This window comes from Kogia breviceps, chromosome 1 (genome assembly GCF_026419965.1).
Source record: "Kogia breviceps isolate mKogBre1 chromosome 1, mKogBre1 haplotype 1, whole genome shotgun sequence".
Classification (NCBI taxonomy): Eukaryota; Metazoa; Chordata; class Mammalia; order Artiodactyla; family Physeteridae; genus Kogia; species Kogia breviceps.
Window position 1 is genome coordinate 159,313,080 of NC_081310.1, and position 23,491 is coordinate 159,336,570.

The 23,491-nt window shown below is 37.2% G+C and overlaps 1 protein-coding gene across 11 annotated transcripts in view; it reads right to left on the minus strand.

Annotated features, from left to right (window-relative positions):
- The window catches only part of OSBPL9 (oxysterol binding protein like 9), a 177,604-nt gene extending 159,508 nt beyond the window's left edge, over positions 1–18,096 (minus strand). For 5 of the 11 annotated variants that reach the window (XM_067007912.1, XM_067007906.1, XM_067007900.1 and 2 more), the window contains exon 1: positions 17,932–18,058. In XM_067007912.1, coding sequence (XP_066864013.1) covers positions 17,932–18,042 — 111 coding nt within the window. In that variant the 5' untranslated portion in view covers positions 18,043–18,058. Of the gene's footprint in view, positions 1–17,931 lie in introns of all 11 variants that reach the window. The other 6 variants (XM_059064077.2, XM_059064059.2, XM_067007948.1 and 3 more) reach the window with 4 other exon arrangements.
- Positions 18,097–23,491: the final 5,395 nt, after the last annotated feature.

A 23,491-nucleotide genomic window follows, 5' to 3' on the forward strand; every position in this document is an offset into this window, starting at 1 on the left:
CTGAAGTATTAAGCAATCAATTAATTTCACAATTAAGCATACTACTATTTAGGTAGTACAACATATATTTACACTAAGTATGATAGAGATTATAAATAGCCACACAGTTCAAGACAGGCTTTACTTCCAAATGAGAATATAATAAGTTTAGAAAAAAATACTTCTGGAATTCAGAGACTGAGGAATTTCAGAATTATGGGTAAAGGACTGTAGACCTGTATTTTTTGTTGTTGTTGTTGTTGTTGTTTTTGCGGTACGTGGGCCTCTCACTGTTGTGGCCTCTCCCGTTGCGGAGCATAGGCTCCGGACGCACAGACTTAGTGGCCATGGCTCACGGGCCTAGCCGCTCGGCGGCATGTGGGATCTTCCCGGACCGGGGCACGAAAGCGTGCCCCTGAATCGGCAGGCGGACTCTCAACCACTGTGCCACCAGGGAAGCCCTAGACCTGTATTTTGATCTAGTGACATCTTACATTGTAAAGTCCCAGGTCTCTCACTATTTCTTAAAAAGGACAATTTTATCTACAAGTCAGAATTTCAGGCCAGTAGAAAGAGAACCACTTTCACAGGGTTTAATTAAGCACAGCTATGATGACAGGGATTGTGCATCCTTTCTAAGAAAAAGTTAAATATTAAATACTAACTAGTAGCCTAAGTGCTACAAATTATTTAAGGTATGTTAATATATATTGGACCTCAATGTATATTTCCTATGTTTGTTTAGTTTTTCAAATACTGCCCAAAATACTAAATAGTGATTAATGTCATTTCACAAAAAAAATGACTGAAAGAAATGATGGGGGTGTGTTAAACTCCAGGTGGTTTATGCTGTATATTAGTACTTCTCCCACCAAACTGTGCAGTGATAATCCATTATTATCATTCAACTTCACTTTTCTATTAAAAATTGCCAAGAATGTTTCTCCTTATTTGTTGGAAAAGACTAAATCAGGGCCCAAGACAATAAGATAATGAAAAGATGAACAGCAAGAAAAGCACTACGAAGATGGGAAAATTTGTACAATGCAAAAATTTTTTTAACATCTTTATTGGAGTATAATTGCTTTACATTGTTGTGTTAGTTTCTGCTGTATAACAAAGTGAATCAGCTATACGTATACATATATACCCATATCCCCTCCCTCTTGTGTCTCCCTCCCACCCTCCCCATCTCACCCCTCTAGGTGGTCACAAAGCACAGAGCTGATGTCCCTGTGCTATGCAGCTGCTTCCCACTAGCTATCTATTATACATTTGGTAGTGTATATACATCCATGCCATGCTCTCACTTCATCCCAGCTTACCCTTACCCCCCCCGTGTCCTCAAGTCCATTCTCTACGTCTGCATCTTTATTCCTGTCCTGCCCCTACGTTCTTCAGAACCACTTTTTTGTTTTAGATTCCATATATATGTATTAGCATACGGTATATGTTTTTCTCTTTCTAACTTACTTCACTCTGTATGACAGACTCTAGGTCCATCCACCTCACTACAAATAACTCAATTTCGTTTCTTTTTATGGCTGAGTAATATTCCATTGTATATATGTGCCACATCTTCTTTATCCTTTCATCTGTCAATGGACACTTAGGCTGCTTCCATGTCCTGGCTATTGTAAATAGTGCTGCAATGAACATTGCAGTACATGTCTCTTTTTGAATTATGGTTTTCTCAGGGTATATGCCCAGTAATGGGATTGCTGGGTCGTATGGTAGTTCTACTGGTAGTTTTTAAAGGAACTTCCATATTGTTCTCCATAGTGGCTGTATCAATTTACATTCCCACAAACAGTGCAAGAGGGTTTCCTTTTCTCCACACCCTCTCCAGTATTTATTGTTTGTAGATTTTTTTGGTGAAATACAATTTTTTTGTGTTATTCTTGTATTGCAAGAACAATAGCCAGAACCATGGATTTTTGAAGTTGTAGTCCTAATTCTAAAACTCATCCTACAGGTCCCAAATTAGAATGAGGCTATGCTCCAAAAGCTCCTTGTTCAAATTTGGAGTTTAGAACCCAGAACAAATTTTTGCAAAGAAACTGTTAGAAATGGTTCCCAGGTTAGCTAGGAAAAGCACTCAAAATACAGCATGGGAATATCAAAAGACATGGGGAAAGTTGTTATAAATTCAAACATTGCCTAAGAAATTATTTTCTTAAAGAATTTCTCTTAGATGTTGGTGCTTAAGGGAAAGCAGGATTATGAGCAAGAATAAGGAAGTAGGTCAAGAATTCAAGAACTATGCCAAAGGGCTTAAGAAACTTTCAAGGACTTGAGAAGTCAATGATCTGCAATAGACATATTTTACTTTTATAATCAAGAGGGAAAAAACCCACTTTTTAAAAACGCAATTTAAAAACACTTATTCTGAACAGACTTGTGGTTGCCAAAGGGGAAAATGGGTGGGGAAGGGATGGATTAGGAATTTCGGGTTAGCAGCTGCAAACTATTATATATAGAATACATAAACAACAAAGTCCTACTGTATAGCACAGGGAACTATATTCAATATCCTGTGATAAACCATAATGGAAATGAATGTAAAAAGGAATGTATATATATGTATATCTGAGACACTTTGCTGTACAGCAGAAATTAACACAATACTGTAAATCAACTGTAATTCAATCAAAAATTTAAAAAATTTTAGAAAGAATAAAAACATTCATTCTTTATCAGGTCTAATTTTACTTCAGAATGTATGGGTTTCCAAAAAAAAAGAACAAAGGCATAAGAGTTAACATGCAAGCACAGAATGGTGGGTTGGTCACAAAGGATATCATCACCTATCTGAAATTTACACTTCATCCTCTTCTGGGTGACTAAAATGTCAAAGTAGAATTAGCTTCAAGAATTTGCCACTACGTTTCTGTGCTCACATTTTGTGAATTAAAAAAATCATCAATCAACAAATTCTAAGACTTAGTATCTGCTCCTCCTCCCCTTCTCTAGTAGGCTTTCGGTGAACTGGAATGGAAGAAGAGTCTTTTGTTTATCCTTGGCATTTTCAAAGGGGATGATTTAAGTCCCTATCTTTTACAACTTAGATGTAAAAGGATTCAGTACTTTTTAATGATTAATCAATGCAGTTTGCACTTTAGAACAGCCTCTGCAGAAAGTTTATTTCATTGTGATAATGATGTAAATTAGTTATCACCTGTAAGCAAACTAGTGATAACTTGGGTTTATTGTCATTTTAAAATATCAATGCTAGCACAATTCAGTGTCCGCAGACAGAAAGAACATTCTATTTGGAGTCAGAAGACTTAATCACATACAGAGAAACTACTGTGTGATTTCTTACTTCTCAATTTCTTCATGTGTAAAGGAAGTAATAACTATTTCACACTATTGTTCATTCCATAAATATTTACTGAATACTCACTAAGTGCCAGGCACTGCTCTAGATACTAAAAACAAAATGAAGAACATAAGTCTCTGTTGTCATGGAACAGAGACTTACATTCCAAAGGGAATACTTACATTCCAGAGGGAAATAGACATAAACAAACAAACAATAATTTTAGCAGCTAACAAGAAATGCTATGAAAAAATAAAACAAGACCATTGTGCTAGTGACTGACAGTGAGGTCTACTTTACGTGGTTGTTAAGGAAAGACTTCTCTGAGCGGTGACGCCTAAATGAAGACCTGTACACCAACAAGGAATCAGCCATGGTACAGCCGTGGGGTAATATCAGTCCAGGAAGCCAGAAAATATATGCAAAGGCCTGAGGCAGGAACAAGTGTGAGGTGTTCTAGGAACACACAAAAAAAGCTACAGTGGATAGAGAGTGGTGAGCAAAAGGTTTACTGTAGAAAGGTAAGTGAAGAAAGAACACAAAGCCATAAGTCATAGTAAAGAGTTTGGATTTTTTTCCTGTAGTCTAATATTAGAGAATTTTAAGCAGGAGGAAAAACATTATCTTTTTTTTTTCATTTTTTTTTAAAGATCACTTGGGCTATTGATAGAAAATGGACTTTAGAGCACAAAAAGGAAACAAAGAGAACAGTTTTGAGGTTTTTGCAATAGACCAAGTAAGACATTATGGTGATTTATATGCAATAGTGGTAGCAATAAAAAAATGGGAGAAGTTATGAGGCTTAATGAGGCAATGTATTTGACAATATTAGAAAATACCTACAACAATGATTAATATAGTAGAGGCTTGTGGCACACTGTATTTTCCAAAAATGGCCTATAATAGTATTTCTCATCCCACAAGCTCTTCTAAAACTTTGCCACTCCCTCATTAAGAAGTGGAGTCTTTTGTTTGTGGGTGGGTCTTTGTTACTGCCTTAACCTAGCAGACTGGGCGGGACATAATACAAATTATTGTACATTCTCTTCCAGCATCACAAACAGCATGGGAATCTTAATCTTCCAAAGCCAGATGACTGAGAACTCATTACGTAAGGATGAAGGAAAAATGATATCCTTTGTTCATTTTGCTACTTGAAGAAATGCAATACAAAATGGTACAAGAAATTATATAGAAAACTTTTAATAAAATGCTCTTAGGTTGTAGAATATCATGTATAAAATGATCCCATATGTACAAAATATATATAAATGTGTATATAAGCACAGAGTTGCTAGGAAAGCTATTCTCCAAAACACAGATAGTAGGATTTCCAGTAGAACTTTTCTTCTTTCTACTTAATATAGTTTTCACTATTGTTTCAATTTTTAAAAATTAAGATTATGTTGTCATCTCTTCAAGAACAATAAAACTATTTTTTAAAGCTTTAAAATAAAAAGTAATGTCAAATTCTGCAGAGACAGCGCTATTAAAGCTAAGGGTAAAAAGCACCCAATGGGTTTAGCAACAAAGCTATCAATAGAGACCTTTGCTAGGATTTTCAGTGAAATCTGGAGGTAAAAAGAGTGCTGTAAGGTAAATGCAAGATGGATGAATAAAGGCAGACAATGTAGAAGACTCTTCCAATAGGTTCACCTATCCTGAAGAAGAAAGGTTAAGATGGTATTTCCAGGAGACACAGAATTAGCAGAGATATTTTTCAACTTGGGAGAGATACAGTCCATGTTAATTTGTTAATGAAAAAGTCAGTAGCTCCTAAAATTCATATAAAAATTCAAGGATCCCAGAAGAGCCAAAACAATCTTGAAAAAGAACAAAGCTAAAAATGGCCTTACACTTCCCAATTTCAAAACTTACTACAAAGCTACAGTAATTGAAATAGTGTGACACTGGCATAAGAATAGACATAAAGATCAATGGAATAGAACTGAGAGTCCAGAAATAAATCTTCACATGGTTTATGGTTAACTGATTTTCAACAAGAGTATCAAGACAATGCAATGGAGAAAAAATAGTGTTTTCAATATATGATGCTAGAATAACTGGTTACCCACATGCAAAAGAATAATAAAAATAATAAAGAATATAAAGTTTTAAAAAAATAATGTGACCCTTAGCTCACACCATATACAAAAATTAACTCAAAATGGATCAAAGACCTAAATGTAAGAGCTAAAACTATAAACCTCTTAGAAGAAAACTTGGCAATAAAACTTTGTGACCTTAGATTAAGCAATGGTTTTCCAGATATACCACCAAAAGCACAAGCAACAAAAGATAAATTAGACATAATCAAATTAAAACTTTTGTGCTTCAAAGGACACTATCACGAAAGTAAAACGACAACCCACAGAAAGGGAGAAAATATTTGAAAATCATGTATCTCATAAGGGACATGTATCTAGAATATATAAAAAATTCTTACAACAACAAAGACAATCCAATTTAAAAATGGGCAAAGGACCCAAATAGATATTTCTCTTAATTAGATTTACAAACAGGCATTAAGCACACAAAAAGATGCTCAACATCAATAGTCACCGGGAAACACAAATCAAAATATAGTAAGATACTACTTCACACCCACTAAGATGGCTATAATCAAAATGACAGAAAATAACAAATTGTTGTCAAGGATGCAGAGAAACTGGAACCCTTATACCCCTAGTGGGAATGTAAAAAGGTGCAGCTGCTTTGGAAAACCGTCTGGCAGTTCCTCAAAAAGTTAAACAGAGTTACCATATGACTCGGCAATTCCACTCCTAGATATATATCCAAGAAAAATGAAAACATATGTCCACACCAAAACTTATGTACACAAGCATTCACAGTACCATTAATCATAATACCCCAAATGTGGAAACAACTGAAATGTTCATCAGCTGATGAATGAATAAAATGTGGAATATACATATAACAGAACATGCAACAATAAAAAGCACTGATATATGCTACAATATGGATGGACCTTGAAAACACCATGTTAAATGAAAGAAGCCATATTAGAATTATTTAAAGAATACTTTAATAATATGATTCTATTTATATGAAATGTCCAAAAGAGGCAAATGTACAGAGACTGAAAGTAGATTAGTGGTTGCCTAGGGCTAGAGGTGAAATACTGGGGGTGATTGTTAATAGAAATAGGGTTTCTTTTAGGGGTAATAAAAATTTTCTAAAATTGATTGTGGATATGGTTATACACTTCTGTGAATAAACTAAAAATAAAAAACTCATTGAACTGTATCTTTCAAAGAGATGGTATATGTATTAATATCTCAATAAAACTGTTATAAAAAATGAAAACCACCAGGCAACCTAAAAATTTACTAAAATTTTCCATATGAAATTGTTACAACTACGATGTTTAGTTGTTATACTGCAAAATAAATATTCTTAAAATAAACAACAAAAGTCTGTACATAGAAAGGAAGAAGTTGAAGACATACAGGAGAGAGGGAGGAAAGCAGAAAAAGAAGAAAATCTATAGACTGAGATTCTCAAAAAATTTGTGAGCAGCTGGAATCCAGAACACCCAAGGATTACCTCTTCCATTATTACAGAGAAGGATAGGCAGGAAAGTAAGTATACCAACAGGTGGGAGTACGAGCAGTTGAGAGTGTTTCCACCAAACGGACTCTATTGTCTCTGGGAAGCACGGCATCTTCTACGAGTGATGGAGGAAAGAGGAGATTTGAGAGAGACTGTAGAGATAGTTGCCAGAGTGACAAACCAAATATTCACCCAATATTTTATTTGCCCATCTGTGCCATAAGAGTAATGTTAAATTAAATTAAATTAAATTAAATAAGTGGACAATCTTAGCATGAAGGCTTAATGTGAACAAAACCCTGGGACACAGAATATCAACTTTCATAATAATCTTTGTCATGTGAATGGGAAAAAATTAATTATGAATACCTCAAAATACTTTCTTTGAATATGATTCCATTTATATGATTCCATGTATCATGTAAACTTAACTTTTGCAAAAAAACTCTCCAGAAAGTGGGCATAGAGGGAACCTACCTCAACATAATAAAGGCCATATACGACAAACCCACAGCAAACATCATTCTCAATGGTGAAAAATTGAAAGCATTTCCTCTAAGATCAGGAACGAGACAAGGATGTCCACTCTCACCACTGTTATTCAACATAGTTTTGGAAGTCCTAGCCATGGCAACCAGAGAAGAAAAAGAAACAAAAGGAATACAAATTGGAAAAGAAGTAAAACTGTCACTGTTTGCAGATGACTTCATACTAAACATAGAGAATCCTAAAAATGCCACCAGAAAACTACTAGAGCTAATCAATGAGTTTGGTAAAGTTTCAGGATACAAAATTAACGCACAGAAATCTCTTGCATTCCTATATACTAATGATGAAAAATCCAAAAGAGAAATTAAGGAAACACTCCCATTTACCACTGCAACAAAAAGAATAAAATACCCAGGAATAAACCTACATAGGGAGACAAAAGACCTGTATGAAAAAAACCATAAGACACTGATGAAAGAAATTAAAGATGATACCAACAGATGGAGAGATATACCATGTTCTTGGATTGGAAGAATCAATATTGTGAAAATGACTATACTATACAAAGCAATCTACAGATTCAATGCAATCCTTATCAAACTACCAATGGCATTTTTTATGGAACTAGAACAAAAAGTCTTAAAATTTGTATGGAGACACAAAAGACCCCAAATAACCAAAGCAGTCTTGAGGGGGAAAAAAACGGAGCTGGAGGAATCAGACTCCCTGACTTCAGACTATACTACAAAGCTACAGTAATCAATACAATATGGTACTGGCACAAAAACAGAAACATAGATCAATGGAACAGGATAGAAAGCCCAGAGATAAACCCATGCACCTATGGTCAACTAATCTATGACAAACGAGGCAAGAATATACAATGGAGAAAAAGACAGTCTTTTCAATAAGTGGTGCTGGGGAAACTGGACAGCTACATGTAAAAGAATGGAATTAGAACACTCCCTAACACCATACACAAAAATAAACTCAAAATGGATTCGAGACCTAAATGTAAGACCAGACACTATAAAACTTTTAGAGGAAAACATAGGAAGAAAAACTCTTTGACATAAATCACAGCAAGATCTTTTTTGATCCACCTCCTAGAGTAATGGAAATAAAAACAAAAATAAACAAATGTGACCTAATGAAATTAAAAGCTTTTGCACAGCAAAGGAAACCATAAACAAGATGAAAAGACAACCCTCAGAATGGGAGAAAATATTTGCAAATGAATCATCGAACAAAGGATTAATCTCCAAAATAAATAAACAGCTCATGCAGCTCAATATTAAAGAAACAAACAATCCAATCCAAAAAGAGCAGAAGACCTAAATAGACATTTCTCTAAAGAAGACATACAGATGGCCAAGAAGCATATGAAAAGCTGCTCAACATCACTAATTATTAGAGAAATGCAAATCAAAACTACAATGAGGTATCACCTCACACCAGTTAGAATGAGCATCATCAGAAAATCTACAAACAACAAATGCTGGAGAGGGTTTGGAGAAAAGGAAACCCTCTTGCACTGTTGGTGGGAATTTAAACTGATACAGCCACTATGGAGAACAGTATGGAGGTTCCTTTAAAAACTAAAAATAGAATTACCATATGATCCAGCAATCCCACTACTGGGCATATACCCAGAGTAAACCATAATTCAAAAAGACACATGCACCCCAATGTTCACTGAAGCACTGTTTACAATAGCCAGGTCATGGAAGCAACCTAAATGCCCATCGACAGACGAATGGATAAAGAAGTTGTGGTATATATATACAATGGAATATTACCCAGCCATAAAAAGGAACAAAATTGAGTCATTTGTCGAAACGTGGATGGATCTAGAGACCGTCATACAGAGTGAAGTAAGTCAGAAAGAGAAAAACAAATATCGTATATTAACGCATGTATGTGGAACCTAGAGAAATGGTACAGATGAAACAGTTTGCAGGGCAGAAGTTGAGACACAGATGTAGAGAACAAATGTATGGACACCAACGGAGGAAAACCACAGTGGGGTGGGGATGGTGGTGTGCTGAATTGGGCGATACACACTGATGTGTATAATATTGATGACTAATAAGAACCTGCAGTATAAAAAAACAAACAAACAAACAAAAAAAGTAGATTCTTTTTTTTTTTAAGGAAGTCTAAACTAATCTAAGAAGATTATCCTTTACAATAAAGTAAATGAGAAGAAAAAGACTGGGCTAGCCATTTGTTTTTCTCTATAAACAGTAAAAGGAAATAAATCCTTCATCTAAATCACTTGAGCGTTGTTGTAGCTAGCTTTGATTGGAATTATGTAACTAGTTGAAAATCTAATCCTATGACAATTGCCACATATAAGAGTGGCATATTTTAAGAACAACTCTACTTTCCATCCTTCTACAAATTATTACCGTCAACAAAACTGCCTGCAACAAAAGCAAGAACTGACTGTTTGTCTGATATAACACATTAAGCAAAAGATCCCACACAGTTCTACAGGCTCTGGATGATTAAACAAAAGCCACTGTTATAAATATAAGCTCAATAAGGTTTTACATAAGCCACAGAAACATACATATTTGCTATCAGTATATTCTGCACAATTTACAAGGGTATATAAGCAACAACTCCAAAACAACCTTCTATATCTCATCTCTAAGCCTAGTTTGCAGGGCCTTGGACATTCCGTTCACTATGAGAACGATGTGCCACATTATAGGGCTTGAAAATTATAATGCTTAGTACTACTATCAAAGAGTTTACAAGCTTACTGTACAAAGAATGTACCAGAGATACGACTAGTTAATTATAACAGATGTAAATGATTCAACACCCAAAAGAATTATATGAGCAAGGCTCAAGAGTATTAGAACAGGGAAAAATCAAGGCTGACAAGAGTATTCAAGGAAAGCAAAAGATATAAAATTTCCATATACTTCTTTCCACTGGTACTACTTACCCTTTTAGGAGGCTTCTTTCTTTTCTTTTCAGGGCATTTAGATTGGATACAATTTTTCTTCTGCTCCTTTTACAATTCTAAAACTACTATATTAAGATTTGGACTATTACTATGTACCATATAAGCTTAATAAAAATCATATTTGATATATTTAAAAACAGTTTATTTTGAAAAGTATAAATTCACTTTTAATTGTTTGATGTGAGTGGTGCTGATATCTTTCTAGGAGAATCTGAGACTCCCTCCTTTACATCTTTGCAAGAGAAACACATATAGTTAAGCTTTTCAAAAACTTAAAATCCAAGAATTAGATTTCTTTTTAATCACCTTCCAGACATTGCTAAGGACTGCCAAATAACACTTAAATGTGTTTAGATTACCAATGGTTTTGAAATTCAAAGTCACTATGAGTATCTTTCAGTCAGCATGTAACAGCAAAAAACATATTATTTCTCTAATGATTCCTTTTACAAAGACTACCTTGAGTGGCCCTGATAACTTACTAACTCGCTATTTCTCTCCAAAATGTTATAAAAACAATACAAATCAAGAAAGAGTGTTAAATATTTATGGGTAATGACTAAACAAATCATATTTTATAATCTCAACTAGTTCCTTATACAACCTGATTAATCTTCAACATGTCCCTAGTTATTCCTTTTTCCAGTTCCCATGGCCATTGATCTAAATGTTTACTACATTCCTTAAATCTTGACTCTACTCTCATTTTTAGCATGGACGCTGCTTCCCATCCCTACAACATTTAAGCATACTCCTACCTTAGAAACCCCTTCCCCTCAATTCCTAATTCTTCTCTGCCTCTTTCACAATGAAACATCTTGAGTAATCTACACTCATTTTCTCCACTTCTTACCTCCTATTTACTCTTCAAACCACTCTAATCTGGCTTCCACACCCATGACTCCATGGAAACTTCTCTCTTTGAGGGCATCAGTGATGTTCAAATTGATCAATCCAATGGATATTTTTAAGATTTCATCTGTTCAATTATCTCAGTAGTATTCAAGCCAACTCACTATTCCCACCTTGACTGTCACATTCTTCTGGTTTTTCTCTGATACTTCTGGCTGTCCCTTTTCACTCTCTTGTGCAGGCTCTTTTCTCTGCCAATCCCTTAAATATGATTGTGATGGCTTAAAATTCCTCCACAAATTCTTTGACACTCCTTTCAAAAGGTAGAGCCTAATTCTCCTGCCCATGCCTAAAATTCCCATCCCCATGAGCATGAGCTGAACTTAATGATTCGTTTCTAATGAACAGAATAAGTCAGAAGTGATGTCCTCAGACCAGGTCATACTAAGCACTTTGGCTTCCTCCTGACTCTCACTTGGATTACTCCTTCTGAGTGAAGGCAGATGCTTTATCATGATGACACTCATGTAGCCTAACGGAGAGGTTGGCTGGTGAGGAACTGAGGCCACCTTCCAACAGCCAGCAAGGAACTAAGGCTTTCTGCCAACAGCCGTGATTGTGAGTCATCTTGGAAGCAAATCCTCCAACTCCAGTCAAGCCTTTTAGGTTACTGCAAACCTAGCCAATGTCTTGACTGCAACTTCATGAGAGACTCTGAGGCAGAACCACCTAGCTAAGTCACTCCCAAAGTTCTGAGCCACAGAAACTACACAATAATACATATTTGTTGTTTTAAGTGGCTAAAATTGTGGGTAATTTGTAACCAAGCAATAGCTAATCCAACGGTGTTTCTCAGTGTTCTATTCAAAGCTCTCTATTATTCCCACTCACTCTCTCAACTCTCCATTTGTGTAAAGCTAATATTTATCTGTAACCCAGATTTTTTCCTAAGTTCCAGATTACATGATATCTTTACATCAATTTCAACATGCCCCAAAGCAAACACCTTTCTCACCCCAACCTATACTTCTTATCCTTCCTATCATCATTCATCAAAGGAAATCTAAAAACCTGGATTTCATCAGACTCCTCCTCCCCTTTCACTCACATCCAATCAGTCACTGAAATCCTGTCAATGTGACTTCATTATTTTTCTGTAACCATAGTATTCTTTAAAGAATACAAATTTTACCTGAACCTATTGATCAATTTTAAAAATCACAGAGAGACAACCAGACAACATGTGCCACTTGATGTACAGGTTTCCCCTGTTACCTGAAAGTAGAGTGTTCCTATGAAACCTTCCTGAAATGGCATAAAGCAAAGAAGCAATAACCTTAGGACACATCTTTCTAACAGATGCACAAAATAAATCAAGAGAAAGCAAAGATGCTCACAGACACAGTTCAAAGCCATGGCAGCTTGATGCTGTGTAGTTCCTAGGGAAGGAGCTTATTGGCGCCACTCTTTCTGCTTTGGGGTGCTCACTGCCTCTATAACAGCTCATTGCAAAAAAAAAAACCTCTGAATGCTATTTTTGCTTTTCACCTATTTTCCATAAAAGCAAAAATTCTCTTCGGATTTCTTCTGGTTAGCAAAAACAGGTACTAATATAGGTCTTTCCTAAAAGTGAAGTGGGGTAAAGCAAACTCTCAAAAAGTGGGAGATACCTGTAATATGTTCTACCTACAAAGTATTCCTGCCCGAAGGGAAAAAAAAAGTTAAGCTTCTAGCTCTAATTATAAGTTTATAGGAAACACGGAGGACAAAGGAACATGTATAAACGTATCACAAGAATATTATCAGCAAAATCCAGAATGTAGAAAATCTACAGAATAATTTGCTGTCTTCAACCAATGAATGGCAGGACTTCCCTGGTGGCACAGTGTTTAAGAATCTGCCTGCTAATTCAGGGGACATAGGTTCGAGCCCTGGTCCAGGAAGATCCCACATGCCACAGAGCAACTAAGCCCGTGCACCACAACTACTGAGCCTGAGCTCTAGAGCCCGCGACCCACAACTACTGAGCCCACGCGTCACAACTACTGAAGCCCACATGCCCTAGAGCCCGCATGCCGCAAGTACTGGGCCTGAGTGCCACAGCTACTGAGCCTCCGTGCTGCTACTAAAGCCTGCGCACCTAGAGCCTGGCTCTGTAACAAGAGAAGCCACCGCAATGAGAGGCCCGAGCACCACACAAAGAGTAGCCTCTGCTTGCTGCAACTAGGGAGAGCCTGTGTGCAGCAATTAAGACCCAATGAAACCAAAAACAATTTTTTAATTAAAAAAAAAGCAAATGAATGACAAAGAAAAAACGAGTGAAGGAGGACCTATAGACTAAAAGATACTCAGTTTTATGTGTGGATCTTATTTGGAATCCTGACTCAAATAAACCAACTGGTGAGGGAGAGGTGTTTGAGAAAAAAATCAAGGAAATTAAACACTGACTGGAGAGTTGAAAATATTAATAAATAATTATTATTATTTAGTTGTAATAATGGTATTGTGATAACATTCTTTTAAGAGAGAGACCTTAACATTTATTAATACATACTGAAATAATCATAAATGAAATAATGAGTTCTGGGATCTGCTTTAAAGTAATCCAGGGGGCTAGGAAGGAGCTATTGGGAGTATTAATAAGACAAGATTGGCCATATGTTGATATTGTACAAGCTGGATGACAGGAATTCATTTTACTATCCTCTTTTGTATATGTTTGAAAGAAATTTTCTATAATAAAAGTTTTTTTCTATAACAAAAAGTGCTTACAATACTTAAATGACTTTCCACTGCCCTGGGGCGTAAAGTTCAAATTCCTTAGCATGGTTGATCAAGAAAGACTTTCATTATCGGGCCCCTGTTTCTCTCTCCAGCTCATCTCACCATTGTCCACTACACAGCCCAAACTCCAGGACTAACAAGCTCCTTACTCTTGTCTCCTCGAAAAACATTTATTCCCTCTATCTCAAGCAGTTTTCTCTCTCTGCTCACATCACTAATTTCTATTCACCATTCAGGTAACAGCAAACCTACTTCTAGGAAACCTTTTCTGACCCTCCAAGACAGAGTCAAGTTACCCACCTCTGCACCTCCCAAAATCCTATGCTTCCCTTTTCACAGCTCTTACCTGATGTACATGGCAGTAGACTCTAGGTATCATGAGACCATGGACTATATACATCTTATTTACCATTTTAACCCTTCTTCTTAGCATAGTGCCTGGCACATAGTACATAATCAATAAACATTTGATAAATTTACAAAAGGCATGGCCTCCACTAACTTTCTAAACTTCCAACTCCTCACATATCTATATCTCACATAATCTATATCTATATCACATATCTATGTCTCCCTCAATTTTCTTTCCTTTCTTGTCTTCCTTTGTGACCATGATTCACCTAAACGGTTGGTTGTCCACACAGTGTTCCCAAATTTATATCCTTAGCCCTCCCTGGGCATCTCACCTAATAAAAATTCAACAAATTCTGTGCTATAATCTAACAGATCTTCATCTCCAGGCCTGACCTATGGCTCCAAATACCTTCTGGACTCAATCTCCTGTTATCTCCCTACACACCTTTACACTAAAGCTGCTCAGAAATTCTCAATATCTTAATGCATTTTATGTTCTCAAGTTTCCCAATTTGTACATATTTCTCACTGCCTGAAATGCCCTTCTTCTCTTCTACCTTTAAGTCTCAGCTCAAATGTCTCTCTAGCCTTTTTTAGGCAATGTGCCCACAGCAGTCTATTCTTACTTCTATTATAGAATTTACCATACTGTTTTGAAATTATGTTTAGCTGTCTGCTCTGCTAGATTGTGAGTTCCTAGATGGAAGGGACTCTCTCCTTCGTGCTTGTACCTCCAACATATATAGTAAAGTGCCTATTTAAAAGTCCCAGATAAATGCTTGCTGAATGAATAATTGTTTCTAATAATTAAAAGACTGAGCTTGAGCTGAAAAGATGGCCTAATTCTACTTTTCTAAAGAAGGTAATCAGTTTCTCTGTTCCTGTATTGGTCAGAATAATATACTAAACTCTTTTTCAAAAACCAAAAATTTACATATTATGAAAATAAAAGAAATGTAAAGTAAAAAGACCATCCATTCCCAGAAGATAGGTTTGGGTCTGGGCCCAGGTCCAGAAGAGAAGATCCAGGCTAAGGTGAGGTTTGGGTGAATCTATTTAGTTCACAGCAATTCCTGTGATCCTTTCCAACCCTGAGAGTATCCCAATATCAGTTCTTGGTACAGGCCAACTCTAAAACAAGGCCAATTTAATTTAGTCCAGGGTTTTCATGGCCACCCTAGAAAAGGCCTGCAACCACAGAGCCAGACCAAAGCCTGAGTGATTTTGGAAACAAGGAATAGAGTAACTTGCTATTTACTGCTCTGCTTAAAATGCTGTGCAACTAATTCAGATACTCCTCCTAGAAGATGCAGCTCCAAGTTAACAGCCACATGCAAATCATTAAGATGTACCTTCATCCTTCCAAATCCTAATGTACTGAAACAATGTCCAAGTGTACAGAATTCATTGCCAACATTCAATGTCTCCTATTTTCTCTTTAAGTGAATATCTATCCTTTTCCCATCTTTACTGGACCTCCTCTAATTTGGGATTGAGTATCATTTTATTTTCACAAGATAATTTTATTTTACAATATTTCTCTGTGGTTTCTTTGCAAGCAAATACTTTAACACCAAAGAACAGGAAAAAAAGCTTCTAAATATCCATTAGTGAGAAATATGATACCTCCTGCTGGCAGGGATGATGTTTTTATAGTCTAATCTCAGAAGGGAGGATAAGTAATGGGGGGGAGGGGTGGCAAGGAAGAAGTATAATTTAAAAAACCGTATTTAGCCAGTAAGACAAGGAGAGATTTGTCAAGATATTCAGAAACTAAAAGGGCAAGGAGGCAGAAAAAGGATATGACAAAGGAAGAAAAACAGGAAAAAAAGAAGATTCTGTCTGTGCTGGGAGTTCCCAAGAACCACAGCTTGGGGCCTCTCCAGTGTGACCCTAGATTCAGACCCACACAAAGTTGGGATTTGTAGAGTAACTTCATTCCATAGTGCCACTCACTGAAATTACTCTACCTTGAATAGGCTGGAAAGGTTCAGAAGGATTTTCTGATTATCACTTCTACTGAAACCCATTATTACTCTTCATTTATCTGAACTATGGGATTTCATAATTCCAGAGTTTTCAGGATGCAATGTTCATTCGCCTCTCTTTCATGGCTACCTAAAGATAATCTTGAACAATGTATTTAAACCTCATTCAGGTTTGGTCTTTTTTTATCCTTTAAAAATTATGTAAAGAAAGGAAGTTGATGTTGAAAGTTATACTTGTTACTCCTGCAGGCTTGTCTTTAGTAACTCAAAGATTGCATTTTTCTCCTTCCTGTAGTGAAAGTGAAGTGTAATGGAAAAAGTAAAAAAGCCAGTTATTTAGAACCCTGATAACACTGCTTACTGCTAGCTCTGTTATCTTGCGCAAACTGCTTAAAAGCCTGGAGCCTCAGATTCCAAAACTGTAAAATGGGGATAATGAATACCTACCCCTCAGAGTTATCTGAGTAAAATGAATTAAGGGAACCACTAGATTAGAAGATAAGCTCCAGAGAAAAGGAATGGTGAGTCACGTGCACACGCGTGTGCACACACACCCACACACCCCTAGCGTAAGCAATAACAACATGTAGTAGGCGCTCAATAAATATTGTTTAAATTAACGAAAACATACTAGCGTCCCCATTTCTCTCATTGACATTAACCCTCCTTCCATAATCATAATTTTTTTTCCTTCTGTCTTCTATTATTTTCCAAAGCCTTCAGGACATTCTATTTTGTTCTTTTAAGAGGCTTCTTCCCTCTCATTGGCTATTATTAACTAGACACCATTCAGAGGCAGTACTTTGGTAAGTAATTTCTCTAATTCCACCCACCTTCCATTTCTAATGCGTCGGGGTGGAGGGATAGTCAGAACATAAGATTCATAGCAATTCATGGACTTTCCCACGGCCAATTATTCGTGTTTAACGACACTGAAGCCCTTAACTCAGCCCTTCCCGGAATAAAACTTTCAGGAGACATCGCACTATCCAGTCTCTCTTCGCTAACAAGAGACTTCTGTGTAGGAAATCCTCCGCTCTCAAAAGTTAAGGCGTCGGTCACGCTTGCCTCCCGCAGAATGGAGGCGGGAGTCCTGTGAAAAGAGACGCTCAACTTGGGCAGACCTGCGAAGGCAAGTCGGCCAAGCTCGTCAGACCACTGTTCTAAGAAAGCAGCACTCCTCAATCCCTGGAGGGAAGGTAAGGGGCGCGGCCGTCTACAGGGCTTGGGGGGACAATATCAAATCCATGATTAACACGGGGAAACCGCACGGACCGCGCGACCGAACCCCTCAAACCACGACTACAACCACCCACCCACCTACAACAGCACCCCACTCCACCCCGACAACAAACACCCGACCCTAAGAAACACGGCTCGCCCCCAGCCCATAAATCATACAGCCGGTACCTGCTTACTGGCTGAGCCAGCCTCTCTTTCACCCTCATTGGCTATCCGGGACGTAAAACCCTCCCTCACGAGGGAGCCCTCCCGTACGGCTGCACCCCCAGCCTAGCAACCTCTTCCCGGCTACCAAAACGCCCGGTCCCCACCTCCACGCAGGGATCGCAACCCCCGAGGCGCTCGGGGCTTTGCCTCCGAGGACTTACTGTGTAATAGGAGAGCAGCCCTGCATTGTAGTCCAGCACGAACCAACGGTACTGCCAGCCCTTCATCATGTTAGTCCATTTACTCAGCGGCCCTTCCATGATGGACGCCATCTTGGGAGCCGCCAATGACAACAAATTGCCTGACGTCAATCGCCTATAAGGCATTCGGCATGCGGTGGGCGTGGCCGTCGCGGGCAGGGGCGGGGCCAGGGCGGGACAAGCGGCTCCTCGTCCTGATGGACTCGCTGACACATATCCCCAGCTATCAAACTCAAAAAACGATTTTGGGGGGAGCCTGTTGTGTGTAGGACTCCATACCTGAGATGTGAAGAACTCAAGCATGAATACTGCTGTTAAGATTATTTATTAACATAAATAATTTTACTGCCCATGATGATACCTTACACATCCAAAAGATCTCACATCTGATATTCATTTAAGCAATCATTTCACAAACCCATTCATTTAATAAATACTTTTTGTTTTGTGCTAGATACTCTTAGGCTTTGGGGATTCAGCAGAGACTTCCTGATGCGAACAGGAAATAAAATAAATAGTAAATTATACAGTATGTTACAATTTGGTAATTTGGAGGAAAATTAAGCAAGGAAAGAAGCAGAGAGTAGGGGCTACAATTTTAAGTTCCCAAACAGAGAAGACCTGAATGAGAAAGTAACTTTTGAGCAAAGACCTAAAGAAAGGGAAGGAGGGAGGCTGGCAAAGGAACAGCAGATTGTTCATTGTGAGTGGAGCAGAAAGTAGTTGGAGATAAGGTCAGAAAGTAAGGGGAAATCACGTAGAGCCTATAAGGACAACGGAAATATTGTCCTACATATTGAGACAATGTCTGAGGTCCTGGGAATGCAACGCTGAAGGAGACAGAAAGGTTCCTTGCTAAGAGCTTAAATTCTGTGATGGAAAGCAGACACTAAACAAGTAAACAAAAATATCTAATAGTGATGAATGCCTTGCAGAGAATTTAAGTAAGCTGATGTAATAGGAAGCCAATGGGTAGCTACTTTATATTAGGTGTCTGTGAGTGGTGCCTCAGGAAATGGCATTTAAATTGAGATGTGAAGGGTAAGAAAAAGGGAACTAAGAAGCAGGGCATTAGCTAGAAGTGGCTGTGAGATCAAGGAAGAGGTTTTCTTTGTCTTTAATTTTTAAATTTCTAATTTTTTGCACTTAAAAGTATTTTGTATATTCAGGTACTGTGCTGTGAATCCCTCCTCTTTGCTGATGGCAGAAGCTCTAGGAAAAAAAATATCACTGAGGGAGCTAAACAGAGAACCTACTTGCTAGCAAATCAAATTGCTAGCTAATCAAATCAAAGAGCTAAAGTAAGATCAAATTTATTATGCTTGATCTGCTTGCTATCTTTTTTCTCAGTTTTATTGAGATATAATTGTCATATAACATTGTATAAATTTAAGATGTACATGATTTGATATATGTGTATATTGTGAAATGATTACCATGCTACGTTTAGTTAACATCCATCACCTCACCCCATAATTTTTTTTCTTGTGATGAGAACTTTTAAGATCTACTCTCTTAGCAACTCTCAAATATACAATACAGTATAGTTAACTATAGTCACCATGCTTTACGCTACATTCCCAGAACTTATATATCTCACAACCAGCAGTTTTAATATTTTGACCAACTTTTAGTTTGATGTAGTCCCACTTGTTTATTTTTGCTTTTGCTGCTTTGTGCTTTAGGTGGTGTCATATCCAAAGAAATCATTGCCCAGACCTATTTCAAGAAGCTTTCCCCTGTTTTCTTCTAGAAGTTTTATGGTTTCAGATCTTACAATTAAGTCTTTAATCCATTTTGAGTTAATTGTTGTGAGTGGTTTAAAATAAGGTCTAGTTTTATTCTTCTTCATATGAATTTTCCCAGCACCATTTATTGCAAAGACTACCTTTCCCCCACTGAATGAGCATTCTTGGCTCCCATGTCAAAATATTAGTTGACTGTATATGCATGGGTTTATTTCTGGGCTCTTGAGTCTGTTCCACTGATCTATATATCTGTTTTTATGCCAGTGTCATACTGTTTTGATTACTATATCTTTGTAATATAGTTTGAAATCAGAAAGTGGGATGCCTCCAGCTATGTTATTCTTTCTCAGGATTGCTTTAGCTAAGCAGACTCTTTTGTGGTTCCAAATGAATTTCAGGATTTTTTTTTTTTTCTGTAAAAAATGCCACTGGAATCTTGAGAGAGATTTCATTGAATCTATAAGTGGCTTTGGGTAGTATGAACATTTTAACAATATTAATTCTTCCAGTTCATGAACACGAAATAGCTTTCCATTTATCTGTGCCTTCTTCAATTTCTTTCATTAACGTTTTATAGTTTGCAGTGTACCAATCTTTCACCTCCTTGGTTAGATTTATTCCTAAGTATTTTATTGTTTTTTGTTGCTGTTGAAACTGTGTCCCATAGGGTTAACAGAAGCTGGAGCCTAAACAGAAATCCTTGAGTGTGTCTTACAGAACAGCAGATAAGGAAACAACTTGTTAGTAACCCCTCTGTTTGTAACCTGCCTTTACTGATTAAATCTGCTGTCAGTTTGTTTGATTTTTTTTCCCTTTCTCTAACTGCATACCCTCCAAGCTTCACATATCTAGGTAATATATCACCATACTTCTTAACCACCCCTACAGATAACACTTCTGATATATGGGTCACTATAGTAACAGGAACTTAAGTTGTTTTCCAGAAATTTGGAGTCAGCTCCTGCCCAGTTCAGACTGACTAAGGCAAGTGGGGACCACTGACCCTAAAACTGGGCCTGCTCAGAACACTGAATACCTCACCTTTTCCCTACCTCCAATCACATTTCCCCACACTGAAAACCACCCTGCTTCTTTATCCCATAAATATCACAGGCCTGTCGCCCTTGCAGAGACAGATCTGAAATTTGTTCTCCTGACTCCTCGCTTGGCTTCCTCCTGAATAAACCCTTTCTGTACTGCAAAGCTCCATGTCTCAGTTTGGCTTCCTGCATGTCGAGCAAACAAACTGGTTTGATAATGCTATTGTAAATGGGATTGTCATTTTTATGTTTTTTTTTCAGATAATTTATTGTTAGTGTATGGAAATACTACTGATTTTTTTATATTGATTGTATCCTGTAACTTTACTGAATTTGGCAATTAGATCTAACTTTTTTTTGTGGAGTCTTTAGGATTTTCTGTATATAAAATCATGTCATCTACAAACAGAGAAAATTTTACTTCTTCCTTTCTGATTTGGATGCCTTTTATTTCTTTTTCTTGCCCGATTTCTCTGGCTAGGACTTCCAGTACTATGTTGAACAGGAGTGGTGAGAGTGCACACACTTGTCTTGTTCCTGATCTTTGAGTAAAAGCTTTCAAGCTTTCACCATTTAGTATGATGTTAGCTGTGGGTTTGTCATACATGGCCTTTATGACATATTCCTTCCATACCAGATTTGTTGAGAGTTTTAATCATGAATGGATGTTGAACTTTGCCAAATGCTTTTTCTACATTTATTGTGATGATCATATAATTTTTACTTTTCATTCTATTAATGTGATGTGTCACGTTTATTAATTTGCTTGTTGAACCATCCTTGCACTCCAAGAATGAATCTCACTTAATTGCTGTGTATGATTGTTTTGATGTGTGGTTGAATTTGATCTGCTAGTATCTTGTTGAGAATTTTTGCTTCTATATTCAGAGGGATATTGGCCTATAGTTTTTTTGTTTGTTTGTTTTCATGTAGTATCTGTGTCTGGCTTTGATATCAAGATAGTGCTGCCCTTGTAAAATGAGTCTTGGAGTGTTCCCTTCTGTTCAGTGTTTTTGAAGGGTTGAGAAGGATTGGCATTAATTTTTCTTTGAATGTTTGGTGAAATTCACCAGTAAAACCAGGAGCTATACTTCATCCATAGTAATAAGAGGGAGAGCAGTGAGTATGGGTTCAAATGCCATGGATTGGTAGTTTGGTGGTAGAGAAATAAATAAGCTTCTATCTGCTTTTAGTTGAGGAAAGGCTTAAATTTTAGTGGTAGGAATGTGAACTCTGATGCCACAGTACCTAGGTTTGAATCCTCAGGCCCATTAGTTAGTAGTTATATGATATTAGCAAGTTTTCTAACTTCTCTGTGCCTCAGATTCTCCATCTTTAAAATGTGGATAATAAAAAGTTGTCTTCAGGATTAAATGAGCTCATACATGTAAAGACCTTAGAACAGTACCTGATAGATACTGAACACTCAATATATGTTAGTTTTTAGAATTTTCTGAAGAAAATGTGGCATGAAAAAAGAGGAGAAGGTTTGGAAGTGTCATTTCAAAGAGTGAGAAAACAATAGAAGTGGAGTAGGATTGCTGGGCAGTGTTGCATGCCCATTTAAGATTTATGGTCATGGGGACTTCCCAGGTGGTCCAGTGGGTGAGACTCTGTGCTCCCAACACAGGGATTCTGAGTTCAATCCCTGCTTGGGGAACTAGATCCCACATGCATGCTGCAACTAAGTGTCCGATGCTGCAACTAAGGAGTCCTCATGAAGCAATGAAGATCCTATGTGCTGCAACTAAGACCTGGCACAGCCAAAATAAATAAATAAATAAATATTTTTAAAAAAGATTTATGATCATGAATTTAAAGTGAGACCAGTCAACAGGGATATCAGCTGTTCTTCAGCAATGTCATGCTGTTCAGGAGTAAGCTCGGAGTATGTAGAGAGCTGGATTTATCCAAGTGAGCAAAATGAAGGGAGAGGACAATTAAGTTCAGGACTGAAATTCCTCTTCTGTAAGCATGAAGGTAATCATCTCTATCTAATTTAAGTAGTAAATAAGAATATATCTGAAGGGGATAGCAGCCAATAAAAACTACCTTCCAGTTTCCCCCTTCCTTCCTTTTCTTTGGGATAGCCTCTTTCTTAGATTTTACAGTTCAACAGTTTGTTGAAAACAAGGCACATGTTTAGCACCTTCAAGAAAGCTAAAGATGAAGAGACACAGTTCCTATCCAGTAGCTAACCAAGGGCATGAAACATCCATGCAACCAAGTGTAATACAAAGCTACTCTCTTTTCCTTTTGGATATATATTTTTTTCTCACTAATTCTACCATTTATTATCTACCTTGTGTCAGGGACTGTGGCTTGAACTGTGCCAGGAGTGTTATATATCTCATCACATTTAATCATCACAATAACCCTATGAATGTGTTAGTTTCCATATTTTACAAATAAGGAAAATGAGCTTCAGAGAGATTATCCAACTTGCCCAGGTACCTATTAGTATTAATTGGTGAGTATCTGAGTCCAATGTAAGCATATGTCTATCTTTTTGTTATGCTACGTGGCCTCACCAAAAGACACTACACAGTTCTCGTAGAAACTTAATATTCCAGAAACGTTATTCAGCAGAAAACCTCATGTTGCTGATGTCTTTGGGCATAAACAAAGTGTTAGGATCTTGAAATATTATTATTCAGACTGAGTTAAAAGATTTATAAACTGTCAGTTACTACTCCATTGGCTTCTTAAGAGCAGAAACCAGATCATATTCAT